The 23,028-nt window shown below is 46.2% G+C and overlaps 1 protein-coding gene across 1 annotated transcript; it reads left to right on the plus strand.

Moving 5' to 3' along the window:
* Nucleotides 1–201: 201 nt before the first annotated feature.
* Nucleotides 202–22,441, plus strand: supt6h (SPT6 homolog, histone chaperone and transcription elongation factor). The gene is made up of 37 exons (XM_035434167.1): nt 202–356; nt 1,389–1,519; nt 1,699–1,878; nt 2,129–2,199; nt 3,992–4,178; nt 4,711–4,795; nt 4,911–5,166; nt 5,416–5,517; nt 5,872–5,985; nt 6,369–6,458; nt 6,600–6,742; nt 7,059–7,207; nt 7,350–7,463; nt 7,903–8,032; nt 8,124–8,274; nt 8,908–9,062; nt 9,683–9,878; nt 10,729–10,868; nt 11,062–11,179; nt 11,787–11,863; nt 11,997–12,132; nt 12,237–12,374; nt 12,908–13,075; nt 13,752–13,879; nt 14,275–14,482; nt 15,120–15,267; nt 15,573–15,715; nt 16,515–16,655; nt 17,127–17,322; nt 17,547–17,785; nt 18,133–18,246; nt 18,500–18,624; nt 19,181–19,293; nt 19,392–19,469; nt 19,777–19,958; nt 20,204–20,397; nt 20,889–22,441. Exons 2-37 carry the CDS (start codon nt 1,417–1,419, stop codon nt 21,073–21,075), a joined length of 5,199 nt encoding a protein of 1,732 aa, XP_035290058.1. The 5' UTR covers nt 202–356; nt 1,389–1,416; the 3' UTR covers nt 21,076–22,441.
* Nucleotides 22,442–23,028: the final 587 nt, after the last annotated feature.

Here is a 23,028-nt window from a genome sequence, read left to right on the forward strand (position 1 = left end):
ATTATAGACAAGGATTAAACAGTTCAGTGAATCATGAAACTAAATTAGGTTAACAGGAATTTACTTCGGCCTATTTTAAACCGCGATTTTGTAAGCGTTATTTTTGTAATATGACAGTTGTCGTTCGAGTAACAAGATGCGGCGTTTATATAAATGCCCAGCAGGTGGGTTCAGGTTCACTAAATAGACCGGAAGTTCCATCTCCTTATCCCGGAATTATTATTATCACGCCGAACTTCGCACCCATTTTTGATAGAGAGCTACTTTTATTTGCTGAGACTGTAGCTACATCTTCGTCAATATTTTAGGGTTTCATTTTATTTTTTTTCATCGGAGAACTAGCTGCACGACAACAGGTAACTGATCGAGTTTAGCGTGTTCTATATCGTGTTACTGAAAGTACTGCAGTGTATATTTTGATTATGTACCATCTTAGTTTTTCCTCTTTATTTAAGCCATGATCGTTTTATGTGCTTGTTGTTTAACTGGTCGTTTGGCTTATGAAACAGGCCTTGATGTTTTGTTCTGTGCCTCGCATGAATGTACATTATAAATGATGTGTCGTTCGGATGTCAGCCGACACGATATTGCGGTGTTGTATCGTTGACGCATTGAAGCGCTGGTTAGCAAACCAGCACGCTAACGCTAGCTAATTGGCTAGCTGACTTGCTAACAATAGCTAGCCGTCTCGATGGTCGAACCATTATTTGGTTGGATTTTTACTTATAATGTCGTGTAGAACCAAGTAAAGACGTTAACGTGAATCCGGGAGAGGTGGGTCTGTATATTAGCTCGTTGGTTAGCTGTAAGAACGGGCACAACAGCTTAGTTTAATGTTACGCTACTAACTGAGTTAGCCGTGTTTTTCTAGGTAACGACGGATTTAGCGAGCATTGGCTAACCAGCCAGCTCTGTCGATTCTGGCTACTCTGTTGGTTAGCAATCTGTTTGTGCTCACTGATGAAGTTCTAGTCAGATGAGCAAGCGTTATCTGGCACATCGCAATACTCAGGTTTCCATTTGGTTGCTAGCTTTCTAGTTATGTGAAATTGGACAGTTACATGGAATTTGTCTGCATTATATAGACGGTGCTGTAAGCATCACCAGTAATAAGGCGCTGTCCAGCAGTGTTCATGTTTTCTCATGTTTATCATCTGTCGTGCATTCAGTGGCAATTTTGCCTAATAGTGGTAACATGTCCCGTGTGCCTACATCTGGCTTTATAATAATGACAAAATGTGTCTTTTAATCGAATGGCGACAGGTTCTACCCTTTCCATCCAACCTCTTTCTTTACTAAATAACGTCATACCGTTGTTATTGAATTGGCTGTGTTAAATGATAGTAAGACGTCGTGCTACTGTTGCTAATATTTTGATTCTGTTTTAGGGTTGGGTTTTCAGAAGACCCTACCAATATGTCTGACTTCATTGAAAGCGAGGCAGAGGAGTCCGAGGAGGAATTCGAGGAGAGGGACATACAACCAAAAAAGAAACCGAAGCTTATGGAAGTTGATGATGGTAAGCGAGAGATGAGTGACAGCACTTTAAAGTAAACGTTGATATTGAAGTCGGCATAGACTTTGTTTTCAGTCTCATTTAAAAGACTTGATTCGGGTGTGTTGTCCTAAATCGAGACAGGCTTGTTAATAGGATAGCCGCAGTGTGTGAATAACGTGGCTAATTAATTTGTGTCTCAGATGAAGAGGAAGAAGAGGAGAACACTGAGGACCAGGATGAGCACGGAAACCTGCTGGGGCTAATTGATGACGATGTGGATGATGACGAAGAGGAAGAAGAGGAGGATGATGATGCAGAGGCAAGCGGAGGTGCTGCCAGTGACTCTGGTGAAGAGATTGGGCATCGTAAGAAGAAGCGCAGTAAGTGATCATGGGACCACCCTGCCCGAACTGGCATCTTTTAGCACGCAGTTTGATTTAATGATTTTATGTTATTTCTAACCAGGTAATCTTATTGTAATTTTCTAATTTTTTAATCCTCGATGTGTATGCAGCCAAATAAAAAATAATGTCAAATTTGGAGTTACTGTGCAAACGGTTAGGTTTTCAGTGGGAACATCCTTGATTTTATTCTGCATTTAAGATTGTTTAACTGTTATTTGCTGTCCAGGCTATGACTATCGCTTGGATGACGATGACATTGATCTTATTGAGGAGAACTTGGGCGTGAAAGTTAAGAGGGTAAATATCATAATTTCTGCTAATTTGATTGGTTTAGTTTTAACATGACGACTAAATGTGTTTAAGTGCATGCTTAGCTATGTCGTAAAAGAAGTAACTGCTCTAGTTTTATTGAAACATACATGTAGCCACTCAACTTGAGGTTTTCGCTTTCCATTATCAACCATTAAGAGCACTTAGTGGTCACTGTTGAGACGGATCTTCTGTGAAAATTAATGAGATATGTGCACAGTACTGTTTTTTGTGTAATATGGCGAGAAGCGTTTTTAAGTGTATATGTCTTGTCGTAGAGAAACACGTTGTTGGTTAGCTGCATTATTATAAAAAGATACCTCATTACAGAATGCTTGACAACCCAAACCACATGCAGCTGGGCCACCCAAAATGTATATTTGTGGCTGCTTTTACCACAGTCAAGCAATGGCTACATTAAATCCACTGTGGACAGAGACAGCAAGTATTAGTGAAGTGTGTTTGATAGTTGCCACGTTGGGACTCTCTTGAACTGCATTGCCTATCTAGTTAATAAATAACTATTATTATTACTAGCCAGTTCACTTCACACTTGGGGGGGGGGGGGGAGGGATTAGCTTCATATCTTTATTGCCTGCATTCTGAAAATTCTGATTTCTGTATGCCAGTGTGACCTCTGACCATAGCCTTCTCCATGACTCTCACGGGTTTTCCTTAAATGGATCAATGAATCTTAATGGTACTCGTATAATACTGTGGTCTGTGTGTGAAATCTTCAGATATTAACTGCTCTAGTTTTATTGAAACATACATGTAGCCACTCAACTTGAGGTTTTCGCTTTCCATTATCAACCATTAAGAGCACTTAGTGGTCACTGTTGAGACGGATCTACTGTGAAAATTAATGAGATATGTGCACAGTACTGTTTTTTGTGTAATATGGCGAGAAGCGTTTTTAAGTGTATATGTCTTGTCGTAGAGAAACACGTTGTTGGTTAGCTGCATTATTATAAAAAGATACCTCATTACAGAATGCTTGACAACCCAAACCACATGCAGCTGGGCCACCCAAAATGTATATTTGTGGCTGCTTTTACCACAGTCAAGCAATGGCTACATTAAATCCACTGTGGACAGAGACAGCAAGTATTAGTGAAGTGTGTTTGATAGTTGCCACGTTGGGACTCTCTTGAACTGCATTGCCTATCTAGTTAATAAATAACTATTATTATTACTAGCCAGTTCACTTCACACTTGGGGGGGGGGGGGGAGGGATTAGCTTCATATCTTTATTGCCTGCATTCTGAAAATTCTGATTTCTGTATGCCAGTGTGACCTCTGACCATAGCCTTCTCCATGACTCTCACGGGTTTTCCTTAAATGGATCAATGAATCTTAATGGTACTCGTATAATACTGTGGTCTGTGTGTGAAATCTTCAGATATTAACTGCTCTAGTTTTATTGAAACATACATGTAGCCACTCAACTTGAGGTTTTCGCTTTCCATTATCAACCATTAAGAGCACTTAGTGGTCACTGTTGAGACGGATCTTCTGTGAAAATTAATGAGATATGTGCACAGTACTGTTTTTTGTGTAATATGGCGAGAAGCGTTTTTAAGTGTATATGTCTTGTCGTAGAGAAACACCATTACACTGCTGCCAATATTTAGCTGCAGAATGCTTTGCCAAAATCTCATTTCACTGGTCACGTCTTCAGAGTTAATCTGTTTAATTGTCATTTTGAACAGACTCCTTTTTATCCTGTACTGGATATGTATTTACATCATTAGTAAATATGTATTCCTGACCACGACAGAAAAAATTTAGCCGTGTCAGAAATATGGCTGATGATGAAGATGAGGAGGACGATGATGGTAGGGAAGCCCACGAGAAGGACCTGATTGCGGACGAGATCTTCACGGGCGACGGTGATGCTGAGGAGGGGGAGGCCGTGGACATGCCCCTACCCCACGGGGAAGACGAAGAGGACGAGGAAGAGTCGGGTGAGGAAGGGGAACATTGGGCTGTGGCAGGGGAATGTGATTTTGTTTTCTGATACATTCAACTACTGCACATGTTGGTTAGCTGCATTATTATAAAAAGATACCTCATTACAGAATGCTTGACAACCCAAACCACATGCAGCTGGGCCACCCAAAATGTATATTTGTGGCTGCTTTTACCACAGTCAAGCAATGGCTACATTAAATCCACTGTGGACAGAGACAGCAAGTATTAGTGAAGTGTGTTTGATAGTTGCCACGTTGGGACTCTCTTGAACTGCATTGCCTATCTAGTTAATAAATAACTATTATTATTACTAGCCAGTTCACTTCACACTTGGGGGGGGGGGGGGGGGGGGTGAGGGATTAGCTTCATATCTTTATTGCCTGCATTCTGAAAATTCTGATTTCTGTATGCCAGTGTGACCTCTGACCATAGCCTTCTCCATGACTCTCACGGGTTTTCCTTAAATGGATCAATGAATCTTAATGGTACTCGTATAATACTGTGGTCTGTGTGTGAAATCTTCAGATATTGATGACTTCATTGTGGACGATGATGGGCAGCCATTGAGGAAACCCAAATGGGGGAAGAAGTTCCCAGGATACACAGATGCGTAAGTATGATGGGCCTTCCCAGAGAGCCCATTTTACTGTAAGCAAAACACGTACTCCGATGCCTCTGGTGCATTGTATTCCGAGCCGTCATCGACAGACGCTCTGTCCTCACAGGGCCCTGCAGGAGGCCCAGGAGATTTTCGGCGGGGACTTTGACTTTGCAGAGTTTGACACGGAGGCGTACGATCACGCCGAGGACGAGGAGGAGGATGCGGACGAGGAGTCCTGGGACAGGCCCAAGAAGCAGACCAAGAAGCGCGTGGGCAGGCGCAGCATCTTCGAGATCTATGAGCCCAGCGAGCTGGAGAGCAGCCACATGACGGACCAGGACAACGAGATTCGCTCCACGGACATGCCTGAGAGGTTCCAGGTGTGTGTGTGTGTGTGTGTGTGTGTGCGTGTGCGTGTGCGTGTGCGTGTGCGTGTGCGTGTGCGTGTGCGTGTGCGTGTGCGTGTGCGTGCGCGTGCGCGCGCTCGTGCACACCTGAGGGAGGGACATTAAGGATTGCTTGGGTGCATGAGGGACCGGTGTATGTGGGGGGTTTGTGCATGTGCACAGCGTGGGTGTTTTGGGAGGGGGATGTCTTGCACTGTGTTGACCGGTTGTTGACATTCTCAGCTGCGTTCCATCCCCGTGAAACCTGCCGAGGATGAGGAGCTGGAGGAAGAGGCAGACTGGATTTACAGGAATGCGTTCTCCACGCCCACCATCTCCATGCAGGTACAGAATTGCCCCTGCCCAAATTTATTTTCACGTATTCTTACCTTTTTGAAGGCTGGTGCTATGCTAACACTTGTATAAAATCGGTAGAAGGCTGCATGAAATGGGAAAGGTCCATGTCCCAGCCTGATTGATAGCTGCACATCTAATTTTCAGTACTGGAAGAAAACAAATGGAACACTGGTACTCTTTGCATCTTACCAGAGCATCCAGCGGAATATTTTCCAGTTTCACAGGGCACTTTCGCTGCAGTTCCCCTACAGATCACTGGGATCAGCAACAGACTTTTTTAGCTAATTTTCATCATTGCAGTTCCCAAATGGATATCTGAAGTTGCTCCTGCTCTTTTTTCAGGAAAGTACCGACTACTTGGACCGAGGAACGACCAGCAGCTTTAGCAGGAAGGGGCCCAGCACCATCCAAAAGATAAAAGAGGCCCTGAACTTTATGAGGAACCAGCACTTTGAGGTGGGAACCATGCAGAGTTTATTTATTTGTTTTTGAAATGAGGAAAGTTGATACTGACTGTGGTGACAACATAAACCTGCAAGTATAGGAGCAGTTGGTGTCTGGAGCAGTCTAGTGAACTCCCTTGTAATTTTCTGTGATAAGATATTTTAAGGTAATAAGATTTTGTATGCTTAATAGCTGACATGGGTTGAAATCAATAGAAGATGACAAAATGTTTTTTTACAGTAATGGCATGCTTGTGTATGAATTTTTTGTAGAATAAGGGGTTTCGATTTGGCAAGTAAATTTTGCATTCCAAGACCAGCAAATTAATTAGCATTCATCAGTCACATTCAAAGTATACATCCATTGTTCCAATTTTTGGTGTCATTATTCTACAGGTTCCATTCATAGCATTCTACAGGAAGGAGTACGTCGAGCCGGAGCTCAACATCAATGACCTGTGGAAAGTCTGGCAGTGGGACGAGAAGGTATTTTCATAATCTACGCTTCATCGCTTTGTCTTTCTGAACCGAGCGCTCCCTGGAGCAAGGGAACGTTCTGTTAGCGTTTTCCCTTAGTGCCTCTGAACTGAAACCTGACAGGCTTATATTTCTTTTATGTTTCCACAGTGGACCCAGCTGAAGACCCGCAAACAGAACCTGACCCGCCTCTTCCAGAAGATGCAGGCCTTCCAGTTCGAGCAGATCTCTGCCGATCCAGACAAGCCTCTAGCCGACGGCATCCGGCCTCTGGACACTGCTGACATGGAGAGGTACGGCCAGGCTGGAGCGTGTCCAAGCACAGCGATATTACACTGCTTACGCTGAAATTGAATTGATGCATCTGTCCCATGGCATTAAACAAAAACAAGAACTATCTGCAGGTTATAAACACACCTAGGGCACAATAATTTAAGACCTTACTTGCTGAGCAATCTGTCCCAGCCAGATAGAAATTGTTTTATGGTTCCAAACCAGAAGCCTGGTTTTGCCAAGCGTAAGAGTTTTAATAAAAATTGAGGACATACGGATTGAGCTAAACATGGTTAGCATTCACGTGATGTTGTTTCTGTCCTCTGACTCTGGCAGGCTAAAGGATGTCCAGTCTATCGACGAGCTAAGCGATGTGTACAACCACTTCCTGCTGTACTACGGCCGGGACATCCCCAAGATGCAGAACGCTGCCAAAGCCAACAAGAAGAAGCTGAAGAAGATCAAGGAGGTCTCGGAGGAGGATGGTAGGACTCCGACTGTGGGACAGCATGGCGGTTAAAAGCACAGTAATCCGCTGTAGCATTCTCTGCCCTGTGTAATTACTGCCGTTATAGCGGAGGCTCCTCCCACACCAGGGTGAGTGACGGGCGTCTTTCTCCCACACAGGAGAACAGGAAGCAGAGCTGGAGGAAGAGGAAGAGGAGGAGGAACAGAAGGGGCCTGATCTAAAGCTGGCCTCTCGCAGGGACATGTACAGTATCTGTCAGACTGCCGGACTGGGTGAGGGCCTCTCAGAAATGCCTTCATTAGACATTTAACGAGGAGTAATTAACAAACGCGCATCCAGCTTCCTTCACTGGTGCGGAGCCGAAGCCGGTAATTTGAAAAGAGAAACGCTCGCGCAGATAAATTGCTTCCAGGCTAATGTAATTGCAGCCTATTGATCCCCCCGGGGATAGGGCTGATGAAGATCCCAGCGGGACTCCAGCCTTGCCATGAAATCTGTTAACGAGCATTCTCAGTATGTGAGTGTTTCTCTTTCCAAAAGACTAGCATTTAACACTTGAGCTATATACTAAATTACTTGTGCTTTCTCAAGTGCTTTGGCTCAGAGGAAACGGGTAGAGTCATTGTGGGAGTGTCTTTGTGTGTATGTGTGTGTGTGTGTGTGCTCCATTGTGGTAATTTGCTCATAAGGAGTTATTTTTCCTTCATTCAGACGGGCTTGCTAAGAAATTTGGTCTGACCCCGGAGCAGTTTGGAGAGAATCTGCGCGACAGCTACCAGCGGCACGAGACGGAGCAGTTTCCGGCCGAGCCCGTGGAGCTGGCCAAGGACTACGTGTGCAGGTGGGGCACTGGGCACCTCTGCACCCGGGGGCACGCTTTCATACGGGAGGGGTGGCATTGTGCTGACCCGCGGCGTTCTGTGTCCCTGCAGCCAGTTCAGCACCCCCGAGGCGGTGCTGGAGGGAACGCGCTACATGGTGGCCATGCAGATCGCCCGCGAGCCACTGGTCCGCCACGTCCTCCGCCAGACCTTCCAGGAGAGGGCCAAGATCAACATCAAACCCACCAAGAAGGGGAAAAAGGTACGGCCCTCCTCTCCTGGGGCCTGGGGGCGAACCCCACCCCCTTTTTTTACTTGCATTTAGAGTTACCTTTCATAAGTCACTTAGCAGACATTCTTATCCAGAGCAACTTGGAGGAGTGGAGAACTTCAGTGTTACTCTCAGGAATATGGAATGTTCTTTAAGCCAACCAGATAGATGTGTGTTCTGTTACCATTTTATAATGGGGAATGATGACATTTCTTTTTCAGGTAAAGTATGTCATTTCTGCACATGAGGACGGGAAGGTCTGACACTGTGTCTGTTCTGTGATATATATGCGCTTAAAGATAAACTGCCTTCTGTAAAGGCTGTGCAAGCATTTCCGTTTCCAAAAAAACAAATACCATGTCTTCTGCCATGAGCAGTATGTGTCATGTGTTTCTCTTAGGATAAACATCTCAAAATCTCAGCTGAATAAAAGGATCTTGGTATCATTGTATTTGGCTGCTTTGGTACTTTGTACATAACTGTTTAAAAATGGTCATTTTGATGAGCTGTAGTTGTTCCAGACGCCTGTATTGCTAAGAGGCCCCTGATAGTGCAGTGTGGTCCTGCACATTGGCGAGCATTGCTGGCTCCGCGGGGCTGACCCACCTCACCCCTGTGTTCCAGGACGTGGACGAGGCTCATTACGCCTACTCCTTCAAGTACCTGAAGAACAAGCCCGTGAAGGAGCTCAACGGCGACCAGTTCCTGAAGATGTGCCAGGCTGAGGAGGAAGGCCTCCTCGCCATAGACATCTGCATCGACCTGGTGGGAGTGAAAGGGTGAGCCAGGACCTCTGAGGCGTCCTTCACTGCAGTTAGTGTAACGGGGTTCACAGATGTGGTGCGTTTAGCAGGACTACAAGAACACCCGTAAAGCGATGGATGAGTAAAGCCTCAATAAGATCGGTACAGGCGCGAGATGTATGCTACAACATCAACAAAAAAAGAGCGAAGGTTTACGGTTCCTTCGCCAAAATCAAAAATGTTATTTTTGACAGTTCTGATACATGAAAATCATTTTTGTGCTGAATATGTAAGCAGAAAAAGGTTTCATAGAAACTGTTCTTAAGTTCAAATTTACATGACAGCCCACTCGTCATATTTATCCATTTCAGCTTGTGTATGACTTGTCTGTACACCTGGATTTCACATGCCACACTTTTTTCTTTTTTTTTTTTGCTGAGCATATCGCTGATGACTGGCATTTTCAGCATATAATGTTGTATCTTGCATTTCTAGTATGCAGCTTGTCTAAGTGCACAAATCTGGTGTTGGTCACCTGTGAAAAAGACTCTGGGGGGTATTAAAAAAAGGGAGCGTAGACGTATAGTGTTTGAGTTTCAGTGAAGCACTCTCCGCGGGTAGCCAACTCGTGCGTGTCTCGTCCGTTTGGCGGGCAGGTACGGGGGCGACCAGACCTACTTCGAGGAGATCAAGCAGTTCTACTACAGAGACGAGTTCAGCCACCAGGTGCAGGAGTGGAACAGGCAGCGTACCCTGGCCATCGAGCGCGCCCTGCAGCAGTTCCTCTACCCGCAGATGGCCAAGGAGCTCAAGAACAAGCTGATCGCCGAGGCCAAGGAGAACATCGTCAAGGTAACAGGGCTGGGCTGGGCTGAAGCCACAAACCATATGTTTCTCTCGTCACAGCGGTTCAGTACATTTGTATGATTTTTGGGGAGAGAAGGGGTTATGTTCTGTGATTAAACATGGTAGATATTTAGGGAAGGTAAACTGCTAGCATGTCCGTTACGTATATATATTGTTTGGACGCATTGTCTTTCCATTATCATATTATGATAAGCTTGGATTGCAGTGTCACGCAATTGAATTTGTTGTTACTGAGAATAGTGTGCGAGCACTGTATTTTCTTATGTTTTTCTAGGCTTATCTGCTCAGCAAATAAATGTGAAGTATGTTTAGATGTTGGCAGGTCACAGATTTTATTTTTTATAATTCTTTTATATATTAATTTGGCATCCAGCGTCGGCCTGCGTATATCAGATTCCCACCCTAATTTGCAATGTTCAGTCTGCCCCACTGCCTATTCGGGAGAATGGAGACAACCGCAGTTCTCCTCCAAAATGCATGGTGTCGCCAGCTGCTTCCTTTCACACCACCGACTAGTACAGCCAAGCTCACACAGAACAGTCTGAGGAAGACCTTTCATATGCGGCTCTGACATGCAATCTGAGGGTGCCCGATCGACCAACGGGGGTCACTGAGTGATGAAATGCAGACCCCCTAACTGAATGAACCCTCATATACACTGGGCGACAATTGCTCACCGCCCTATAGAGCTACCGGCCGTAGTTTATCCGAGTCCATGGGGGTCTTCCATGCATCACAGCCTTAACGGAACGAGCCACCCGGCAGCTGTGGCAGCTCACAGTTCTGATGTAGGCTGGGGTCCACAGCGTCACACCAGTCCTTCGCTGCTCCACAGGGCTGCTGCAGGAAGCTGTACAACTGGCTGAAGGTGGCGCCCTACAAGCCCGACCAGCAGGTGGAGGAGGACGATGACCTGATGGACGAGAGCCAGGGCAAGGGCATCCGCGTGCTGGGCGTGGCCTTCGCCTCCAGCAGGTAGAGCCCCCGTCCCCGCCTCTCTGTCGCTCTCCGTGGGATGAACACGTCGCACGCCGAACCGTTTCTCTCAGTCGCTCGCTCTCATGGCATGTCCTGCAGGACGGCTCCTCAAAGAGGCTTCTGCTGGTCGTTTCCGTGTGACGTTTCGCTGGTGTGAAATGGGACGATCGTTCTTTTTTCTTTCTGACAGGGACACCCCAGTGTTCTGCTCCCTCATCAACGGTGAAGGAGAGGTGGTGGACTTCCTGCGGCTTCCCTACTTCCTGAAGAGGAGGAACGCTTGGAGAGAGGATGAGCGGGAGAAGAAGGTAAAGGATACATGCTGTTTTGGAGGGGAAAATATTGTTTATGGAACGTCAGATGAAAAATGAGATTTTTAGAAGCCCTGCTAAATTTGTTTAGTTCAGCAATCTGGTGAAAATAAAAAACATCTAATACAGGTTCTGAAGCATGACCTATTGCTTTACCATATTTATAAATGGATGTATGAAAACATGCAAGGAAATGCAACTTTAATGGTTCTCGTCACTTGTGTGTAACATTTCATGTTTAACAGAAGGAAAAAGTGCACTAGCATGAGTGATGAGGTTGAGTCCATAATGTTTGCACTATTGCTAGAGTGCAAACTGCCATAATTATAGGCATATAAATAAATATTTTGCCATGATTCATAACTATACAGATCAATTTTTGCATGCTGTATCAATTGGATTGGATCGTTGCCCTTTGAATGCATACAGTAATCCGGATCAATGCATCATTACACCCCAGTGCATAGCGCTTAAAACTGATTATTACCAACATGGATTACCGTGAGCAGTGGAACAGCAGAGTGTCAGACCCTCACTGTAGAGAGCAGGGATAAGTGTGTGGCTGTACAAGTTCCAGATGGATGCTCTCATTCTCTGCCCTCAGCTGCAGGACATTGAGAACCTGAAGAAGTTTCTGATCAGCAAGAAGCCGCACGTGGTGGCGGTGGCAGGGGAGAACAGGTAAGCTGCTCTTCTGCTCGCCAGGTCACGGGATGGCTAGGGATGCCCCCCCCCCCCCCCCCCCCCCCCCCCCACACCCGCACTGCTGGTCCATACCAAACCGTGCTCCCCCACCCCACCCCTCTGCCCGCAGGGACGCCCACATGGTGATGGAGGACATCAAGCGCACGGTGAGCGAGCTGGAGCAGGAAGCCTCCCTCCCGCCTGTGGGGGTGGAGCTGGTGGACAACGAGCTGGCCATGCTGTACATGAACAGCAAGAAGTCTGAGGTAACCTCGACAACCATACCCCCCTTCCCCATGAACACCTTTATCCCTGGGGCAGGGAAATGTGTGTACAAGCTCAGGTCTAAGCTTAGGCACGTTTGTTCCAGGCGGATTTCAGGGACTACCCGCCCCTCCTGCGCCAAGCGGTGTCTGTGGCCCGGAAGATCCAGGACCCCCTGGTGGAGTACGCCCAGGTGTGCAGCAGCGACGAGGACATCCTGTGTCTCAAGCTCCACCCCCTTCAGGTAACACTTAACCTTCATCAATTTCCTGCATTACAGCTGCTGCCAGTGTTTCAGAAAGCCAGAGATAGTTTCCATCCTAATGCCATTTGACACTAAGTCTTATTAGCCTAGACCAGTGGTCTCCAACCCTGGTCCTGGAGAGCTACAGGGTCTGCTGGTTTTTGTTTTCACCTTAAAATCAGCACCCAGTTGAGACCCAAGACACCAGGTGAGTTGAGTCAACTGTGTAATCAACTGCTCTAATTGATTCATGAAGTGCAGAGTCACTATGAAAACCAGCAGACCCTGTAGCTCTCCAGGACCAGGGTTGGAGACCACTGGCCTAGACTGAACCATACAATGTAATCATAGAAAGACTGAGAAGGTGGGTCTCATTTTACCCAATGGAAACCATTATGTGTACTGCTTCTTATGATAGAAGTGTTGTAAGTCTGTTACAGGGTACAAGGGATGTTGCATTTTGAGTTTGTCAGTCTGTGCACATTGCATCTAGTCCCTAAACTGTGTCATGTGACCGCGCGTCTCTTCCTCAGGAGCACGTGGTGAAGGAGGACCTGCTGAACGCCCTGTACTGCGAGTTCATCAACCGGGTGAACGAGGTGGGCGTGGACGTGAACCGGGCCATCGCCCACCCCTACACGCAGAGCCTGGTGCAGTACGTCTGCGGCCTGGGGCCCCGGAAGGGCTCCCACCTGCTCAAGGTGAGCCCCACCCTACATCCTCCGCTAGCACAGCTGCTGGAGTGGGAACCAGCATCACCAGAAAACGATAGTGGATGTGACTTGTTGCACGCAATTTCCTTCATCAACTCTCCTGGCAAATGAAGAAACTGAGTTTATAGGTACACATGTTTATATTTCAAGTTCTTAATGTGAAATTGTCATAATAATCACACCCTTCTCTTAACCGGGGAATTAGTGCCATCAGGTAGCAGGTAGCAGGCAGCAGGTAGCTTTTGACGCAGATTAATTCATTAGCTCAACCAGCTCGTTGCAGAGAAGGTACTTTGGAAAATGGAGACATGCATTTTTAATTATGCTGGCAAAATCATGTCATGGGATTCACACACAATGCATCTTGTGCACAGACAAATTACAATTTGAAGAGGGATGTTCATGATTAATGTCTGTTGTGCTTTCTGAGCTGTTTTGTTTTGCAAACACTGACCTCATTTTGTCATGTCACAGTTGTTGGGTAAATAAATGTCTCGGAAACACAAGCATAGAGCATTAGCTTATTCAAATCAACCATTTTGAATTTCAAAATGTTAATAAATGCACCCTCTGCACTCTGGCAGTATGGATGTCACTATCTTTAGCTCTTATCTGTCAGGGTGTGGGATGCATCTATAAAATGTCCTCTCTGCTCGGTAATCAGATCCTGAAGCAGAACAACACTCGCCTGGAGAACCGGACCCAGCTGGTCACCATGTGCCACATGGGGCCCAAGGTCTTCATCAACTGCGCCGGCTTCATCAAGATCGACACGGCGTCTCTAGGAGACAGGTCAGAACCCGGGCCACGTGCGGGGGGCTGGAGAGATCAGGCCATGATGTCATTTTTCACATTCCCCTTTATAATCGTACTGCAGTAAATTGTGTTGGCTAACATCCTAGCCTGTATATTTCTGTATCTGTTAAACAGATTATTGGTGGAATCCTTATATTTCAGAATGTTACTTGATAATTCATATGCATTTGAAATTATTGTATATTAGAACATATTTAAGGCTGTATTACTATATATTCTTACCATGATAGCGTTTTAGGTTTTTTTACAAATCCCTGCTCAGACATCTGAGGCCACAGAGAACAGCTGGCCGAAGCAGAGCCCAGTGATTACGTCTGTTGTAAAGACGAGCCGTTTCCGTGGTAACCTTATCTGCTCGTTTTCGCGTGCAGCACGGACTCCTACATCGAGGTTCTGGATGGGTCGCGCGTGCACCCCGAGACGTACGAGTGGGCCCGCAAGATGGCGGTGGACGCCCTGGAGTACGACGAGTCGGCGGAGGACGCCAATCCGGCCGGGGCGCTGGAGGAGATCCTGGAGAACCCGGAGAGGCTGAAGGACCTGGACCTGGACGCCTTCGCCGAGGAGCTGGAGAGACAGGTCAGCAGCGAGGGAGGCGGGGAGGAGGAGCCAGATCATGGGCCAACAAGACTAAAACGAAAATGCGATTGGTGTGAACTACCGAGTTCTAGAATATCTGTGGGCTGCTATTTAAGTCTCACCTATTTAGAGTCTTCATTAAGCCTTTTTATGTAAAGGCAAGTTATTTGTAAAATGCAAGAGCTGGAGGGGTGACATGGTGTGTCCGTTCTATATGGATATTTACTTGAAGTTCACTTTGAGGATTTAAAATCTTGAGTCTCCAGAGTAATGGCTTTCCAAATCCACGTTTGGAAAGCCACGTAAACTTGATTTTTTAGCCACTGCAAAAGGAAAAGAACTGCAATGCTTTCTTTAGTCTTTTTTTTTTAATCAGTTGTAATTAAGAATAAAAAACATTTTCTGACGTTATTTAAAGATAATTCTCTTAATAAATTTGTTATATTAGCTTTTATGTTTTGATTATTTCAAGAAAATTAACTAGACATTAAAAACAGAAAACCCCTCACTGAGGACACACTAAAGGAACTAAGTTGGTGTGTTCTATTTTTCGATTAAATGGGCAGCATGCCCCCTAGTGCCAATGGATGTGAACTGACTTTGTAGTATCTTTACCGTCTGTGCGCTGCGTTCTCAGGGCTATGGGAACAAGGGCATTACCCTGTACGACATCCGTGCCGAGCTGAGCTGCAGGTACAAAGACCTGAGGGCCCCCTACCGGCCCCCCAACACCGAGGAGGTGTTTAACCTGCTCACCAAGGAGACACCCGAGACCTTCTACATCGGTAAGCACCTGTAGCCTTACATGTCAGTCACCAAACATGGGTATGGAGCAACCCAGTCATATATTTATATTATTATTGTATTTACCATGATTTACCAAGCTCATTCACTTTTTTCATAAAGACAAAGCAGTAAATTAATCGAGATGAAACATTCAGTGTGTGGGCAGCATCTAATTTCTTTCCTGTGTAGCGAAATTAACTGGGTTCAAAAACTCTGCTTCTGCCGTTAGATTTGAGAACAGTAGCGAGTTCTGTTTCTCCATGTGCTTCACATGCTTCCTCCACTTCCGCTCGTCCCTCCGCAGGTAAACTGATCACCAGCGTGGTGACGGGCATAGCTCACCGGCGCCCCCAGGGGGAGAGTTACGACCAGGCCATTCGCAATGACGAGACGGGCCTGTGGCAGTGCCCCTTCTGCCAGCAGGACAACTTCCCCGAGCTCAGCGAGGTGAGACCGCCATGCCCAGGCCCCTGGCGCCGCGTGTGCGGTAAACGCCACCCCGTCCTGTGTGTGGGGAACGCCAGTGAGTGGCTGTGTGCGTCTGACTGAATGAATGGTGTCATTGAACGTGATGAAGTCTCCTTTTTCCACTCATCTCAAATTTATTGTCATTATACCCAGGGAGAGTGAAAGCACAAAAAGCATAAACCATAATTGTTGACGAGTAATATGTCATTCTCCAAATATATGAGGATTTGGCAGTTCTGTGACATTCCTCTGGATTTTGAAATACATTCAGTGTTTGACAGTGCTGTGACAAGTTAAACCTGGTGTCACATGGGTAGAACTGCTTGGCCAGTTGATTGATAGGTCGTTGCTAAATTAGCAGAGGAACCAAGTTGTGTGATGAGATCAGTGTGGTCGGTAGAGTTGAGTCTTGACCCAATACCCCAAAAAAGTGACATATTGACATACATGGCAACAAACCACTGGGGACAAACAGCCCAAAGAAACAGGCTCGCAAATATTGCTTTTGTGAACCACATATTACATCATATGGCAGCTCCTCATGTTCATGCTTTTCATTTTCACAGAAGTGAATTAACTTTTGTCATTGTCTTCGGCTCACTCCATTAACTCAGCTAATGTTAGTATAACTCGGTTTCTTAAATGAATCCTGCCATTTGCAGTCATTTCCATTAAGCGGGTGGTGGTATTCATTGTTAAAGTACCTGAGTGCTGCTCCCAGAGGAAGGCTATCTCCCAGTGAGAATGACCTCGTCCTCGTCCTCCCTCTCCCCCGCAGGTGTGGAATCATTTCGACAGCGGCTCCTGTCCCGGACAGGCCATCGGCGTGCGCTCGCGCATGGATAACGGCGTCACCGGCTTCATCCCCACCAAGTTCCTCAGCGACAAAGTGGTGAAGCACCCTGAGGAGAGAGTAAAGGTAACACCCTGTGCTCATGTGCAAGTTACCTGTATAGCACTGAGGAAGGTGTGCAATCTGGGGATAATTAAATAGGGATGGGAAGGTCATGTTGTCACCCAAAATGTAGACTAATCAGCGCATGCCTCCAAACTAGTCACTGAGTACGTTGATGACTATGAATCAAACGACTGATTGGTGGATACTTCTTGGTAATTCCCACAGGGATCTTGAAAGTATAGTCAGAAAGTATCCATCAATCACTATCTGTATTGTTCTGTTGTTTTCTTTCTATGAGACATTCTGACTGTCTTGTCCCCATTTTATTATCCTTGGTTAATCTGGGGGTTATTGGTGTGCTGCTCTTTTTCACTTATACCTTTACCACATTTGCTTGTTTGGATCCAGTAATCTTGTATCCAAAAAAAATATCCCAGACTGACGAGTTTGATTGCTGGCTACATTAGAGTAACCTTGACTGTATTATGACAGGTTGGGATGACTGTCCACTGCCGGATCATGAAGATCGACATCGAGAAGTTCAGCGTGGACCTCACCTGCCGAACGTCGGACTTGATGGACAAGAACAATGAGTGGAAGCTGCCCAAGGACACGTACTATGACTTTGACGCCGAGGCGGAGGACCTGAAGCAGGAAGAGGAGATGAAGAAGAAGCAGCAACGCACCAGTACGTTCAATGAAGCCGTTCTCTTCCTCATCCCTCACTAATACGGCCTGTAGCAGGGATCTCATCCAGGGCTGGAGGAATGTGTCTGCACATTACTGCAATTTCCTTTTAGTCTGCATCCACTTTAAGGCCTTGGAAGTGAGGAGTGCTTTAGCCAGTTGGTGGATTAAACCAGGCATGGAAGCGCTAAGCTTTTCTGTCTTTGTTCTCCTTTCCCCACTCAGCCTACATCAAAAGGGTGATCGCTCACCCGTCCTTCCACAACATCAACTTCAAGCAGGCGGAGAAGATGATGGAGTCCATGGACCAGGGCGACGTCATCATCCGGCCCAGCAGCAAGGGGGAGAACCACCTGACTGTCACCTGGAAGGTGGCCGACGGGATCTACCAGCACGTGGACGTGCGCGAGGAGGGCAAGGAGAACGCCTTCAGCCTGGGGCACACCCTCTGGATCAATAACGAGGTGGGCATGGTGCTCAAGTTCCTGTCTACACTCACTTCCTGTGTCCTCTGAGACAAAGGCACCACACTGTCCCCTATCCTTATGGAAATTCAACTTATCCTTATATACTGAAATAGAATGTTATTGAGGTCAGAAAGGGTATTACAACACAAAATGTACAAAGTATTGCTGATAGCTGATATTGAGATATAGCCTCAATATGTATATATGAAAAATGAATAAATTAAAATGACATTCTTAAAATTCCACATATTTAAAATAGACGTGTGCATTATACCTTTTGTTTACTATTATTTCATAATTTTCTCTCCCTTCTCCATTTTGTCCCCCTCTCGTTGCCTTTGTAGGAATTTGAAGATTTGGACGAAATCACAGCTCGTTACGTTCAGCCAATGGCAGCGTTTGCACGCGACCTCCTCGGCCACAAGTATTTCCAGGACTGTAATGGCGGAGACAGAAAGGTTTGTTGAGTTCAGTGTTATTAAACAGAGCTTTGTGTGTGTGCGTTTTTTGCCTGTGCATGTTTGCCTGTGTGTGAGTGTGTTTGCGTGAGATGAATGTCTTAAACCATATTAGTGCTTTTCTTTTTTCACCCTCACCATTTCAACATGTTCTCTGCTGAGTGGGGTTTCAGATTTGGTATTCAGGTCCGCTGGCAATGGGTCTCTGGGGAAAGTGGCATGAACCGATTTGTTTTTTTTCTTCATCTTGTAGAAAATGGAGGAGATCCTGGTGAAAGCTAAAAAGGAAAAGCCCACGTTTATCCCCTACTATGTGTCTGCCTGCAAGGACCTACCAGGGAAGTTCCTGTTGGGCTACCAGCCCCGAGGGAAACCAAGGTTACCACCTCTCCCTTGCAGATTATCCACCATTCAATGTGTCAGAGTGTGCAGTGGGTCGGCAGCAGCATCTTTACACTGTGCAACTTGGAATGCTTCCATTTTTTGCAATATACATGAGAACGCAGGCCATTCAGCCCATCTCTGCTCCCCCTTACCTACAGACTAGAGTATCCAGCACTGTGTCAGCAGTGCGTCTGACCTTGAACAACCTAGAAGGGGTCTACCTGTAATACATGACCTGAAAAGCTGTTCCACCGCAGCTCATGTAGTAGAGGCAGCAGCCTTCATGGGTGTTCAAGTCCAGACCAAGCGGCCAAAACCGGGCTTCATTTTTCGAGCTCACTTCCTTGTCTTGATGAGAGAAGTTGCTCACTAGCTCCAGTGCGGTTGGCTCCAGTGTAGGTGTTTCAACCACCCATTGCAATGAAAGTCAACTGCAACAATGTGGTCAAAAATATAAAGTCAATTATTTTTCCCCATTAGAAAATGTAATCGCAATAGGCGTTCTTTTTTCTTTGTCTAATGTCTCCCCATACGCTGATGTGTTCTGCAGGGTTGAGTTTGTGACCATCACCCCCGATGGCTTCAGATACAGATCCCAGATATTCCCCACAGTAAACGGTCTCTTCCGTTGGTTCAAGGACCATTACCAGGAACCAGTGCCAGGTATGCACCGCCAGTCCCAGTGTTAAACTGCCCGGTGGGTCAGGTACTAATGTTAATACAGAGGGGAAAAAATGACCGTCCTCCTTGTCGTCTGACAGGCATCACGCCCAGCAGCAGCAGCCGAACGCGAACGCCGGCATCAGTCAATGCCACACCTGCTAACATCAACATCGCAGGTCAGTTCTGCTTTCACAGTATGCAATGTACAGCCTGTCTCTAATCATTTATATTCAGTTGATTGGCCTGAATTTGGTTTAAAAAAAAAAAAAAAAATATTAGTAGGTAATTATTGGATCAGCCAGATGAAAAATAATGTTGAACGACTGTGATTTTTGGAAGAGGGGGGTTCTTTTAGGAGGTGTTGCATGGACTGTACAAAGGAAGTGAGTAGCCTGAATTTGGTGAAATGGATGTCCTGTTTTTCTATTATTTTGACTCCATTTCTGCTCTTAATTCTCTGTGCCCCTCCCCACCCTCCCACAGACCTGACTCGAGCGGTCAGCTCCCTCCCCCGGAACATGACCTCCCAGATGTTCAACGCCATCGCCGCGGTGACGGGACAAGGGCAGAACCCCAACTCCACGCCGGCGCAGTGGGCGTCCAGCCAGTACGGCTACACCGGCGGGAGCAGCGGCGGGGGCGGCGGCAGCAGCAGTGCTTACCACGTACGTCTCGCAGGCGCTCCTCTCCTCTCCTCTTCACTTAGCGCGAAGCCCTTTCCTTGGGCTTCCACCTCGGTTGGCTGTTCTTAACCGCTCTACTTAACACCAGCCGTTCTTTTAGCATAAGCCACTGTGTTATGTGTGTGTATGGGATGTCCCTCAGCAGGAGGCCTTGCCCAGAGGGCGAGCTGGTTTAATCTTCACGTCCCTCCACACGGCCGCCCTCTCACGCCCTGCTCTCTCCTCAGGTTTTCGCCACTCCGGCCCAACAGCCGATCACGACGCCCCTGATGACCCCCAGCTACTCGTACACCACCCCCAGCCAGCAACAGGCCATGACAACGCCCCAGTACCCCAGCAGCACCCCCCAGTCCTCGCACGGGCACCACCCTTCCTCCACCCCTTCCTCGTCCTCGTCCCGCGTCAGAACGCCACAGCCAAAGTAAGCACATCAAACCTTAATGTTGCCAGGAATACAGGGTGGTGTTGGGTTTCAGGCACTGGGCTAGTAGGCTCAAGTCTTGGGGGATTACTGCTCCTGTAGCCTTGCAAGATGCTCAAGCTCAATTATTTTAGTTAATCTTTCATTACAAATGGATTTAATAAAACTGTGAGCCAGGGTTCTCGAGAGCCTCTGGGTCTGCTGGTTCTTATTTTTGCCTTAAAATTGGCAACCAGTTCTAATCCATCAAAACCAGGTTTTAATCAACTGCTTTAAGTGCTGAGTAACAGAAAAACCAGAAGACCATGTGGCTCTTCAGAAGCAGGGTTCTGCAAACTCCTGTAGTTAACTGTCCATTAAAAAATGTAAATTATTTGTTAAAACAGATAAATATGGGCTGACGATGAGCTTGCGCATGGTAGACATTTATAGAGTGATTCGCATTGTGTTGCGGCCAGTCTGAAAGTGCTCTGTCCTCTCCCGCCTTGCAGGACAAACACTCACACGGCAGTGGACTGGGGGAAGATGGCGGAGCAGTGGCTGCAGGAGAAAGAGGCCGAGCGGAAAAAGCAGAAGCCCAGGATGACACCCCGCCCCTCGCCCAGCCCCATGATCGAGAGCACACCCATGTCCATCGCGGGGGACGCCACGCCCCTGCTGGATGAGATGGACCGATAGTCCCGTCGCCCCCAAACCTACCCCCCCTCCAAAAACAAAACCCGTCTGTCCCCCCCGGCCCCACCTGGCCCAGTGCCCCTATGCACTCACCATCTCTCTCTCTCCTCAGCACCCAAAGCTACTTTATTTTGTGATAACAGTACTGGAGCAAAGAGCTAACATGATGTAGAGATACAGATGAACATTTCAGATGGGCAGACAAACAGATTTAGGAAATGGACCTACGGTGAAAGTTTGTCATTTGGGTTTTACTTTTAATCAAGAAAAGGATTTTTTTTTTTTTTGAGAAAAAAATTATAATTAGGAGGAACTGCTGATTAAATGAATCATCTTGACTGTTTAAAGAGGTTGTACAGTATTGCAGTACGATGTTCAATAAGTCTCCCTTAGCTTGCCATCACTGTGAGCACCAACCACAGCAGGGTGGTAGATACTAACGACACGTCCTTCTGCTTTGCTAAGCCAATTGGGGAAAAGCTGTCTGTGTTTTGTATGCATGCATCAAAGCAAATAAAACCTTTATTTTCCATTATAAACTTAAATCTGGGACGTGTCGCTGTAACATACTATGCACTGGTGTAAACACTGAAGCCCTGCTCCTAGAAGCTTGTGAACGTCATTAACACTCTTGCTCTTTCCCGTGTGAAACGTGTGCACCTTGGCCTTGTGTTAACCGTTTATCTTTCGGACAGTGTTGCTAATACTAAAGGTCTGTCGGCACGAACACGCTCCTTGTTGGTTAACTGGGGGGAGCACAGGGCTGCATTTCAGCCCGTTGCTTAGAATCTGACCACGGAATGCGTTACCATGGCGATTCAGGCAAAGCCCATCTTACATGGAAAATCAGGGAGAAAGCACTGAGGACTGTGTTTACTTACTCCCTTTCCTTTACAGCAATTCAGATTTTCATCTTTTTATGTATGTGTAACTTTTAGGCCCTTCGGCTTTCTTGACAGTTTTATAGATGGAATATACTGTATTTGTGGAAATCCACCATTTTGAGTGTGTTCTCCTCCCTTACCCTAAAAGGTCTCATCTACCTTTTTTTTTCTATCATTGAGTTTTAACATTTAAGCAAAGTGACTTGAAGGTGTTAAGTTTATTCCATCTTAATTTTGGCAAGAATCACAGTAAACGCACGTTTTGAACTATCACTACTCAAGAACTGCTCTGATTATTCATATACACAGTAAAAGCTGTGAATGTGGATTTTCTGCTTTTGTAGAGTGCAAAAGCCACACACCTGTGGCCTGGATTTGTATTTTTCATTATTACATAATACTTATGATTCCCATCAGTGATTGAATGTTGCTGTGGCATCATCTTGCTGATTTGCTTTTCTCTTGATTAAAAAAAAGGAAAAATACCAAATGGCTTCTGGTCATTTTTTCCAGCCGTGCGTTTAAATGCATTTCCTCAGGTTGCGCTCTGAGGTTTGTGGTGTGTGGTGATCATGCGGTTGCGATGGTTTATTCTTGAGCTGATAGTGGGGTAATGTAGGAAATTTACTCACCCGCATAATTTGACGCACTCTATGCCACGGTCATCCCAACCTCTTGGATGATAAAGGATATTACCGGAACGGGAAAGTTCCGCACCTTTTTATTCTGTGCTGGTTATTGTGGTGCCTTTTTTAAATGGATTGTTAAAACAAGGAAGTGACCCTTCAACTGTAGCCTTGAGGCATAAAATATTTAATTATGAGGCCAGTTGGACTTTATGATTCAAATGAGACCGGCTTGATATGGCATTGCTATTTGAACATTCACAGAAGCAAATGCTTCTTTTTGTTTAAATAATGACGACTGATCTATGCAATTAAGTAGGCCTATTTCTAAGGTACTGTATTAAGCAAATCTTACTAAAGGGACCTCAAAATATCTGTAGTAACTCCTAATATCAAACCGATTTGTGGCAGGTTCCTGCAATACCACAGAAACTAAAATTGTTTTC

Source organism: Anguilla anguilla, chromosome 9, assembly GCF_013347855.1.
Source record: "Anguilla anguilla isolate fAngAng1 chromosome 9, fAngAng1.pri, whole genome shotgun sequence".
Taxonomy (NCBI): Eukaryota; Metazoa; Chordata; class Actinopteri; order Anguilliformes; family Anguillidae; genus Anguilla; species Anguilla anguilla.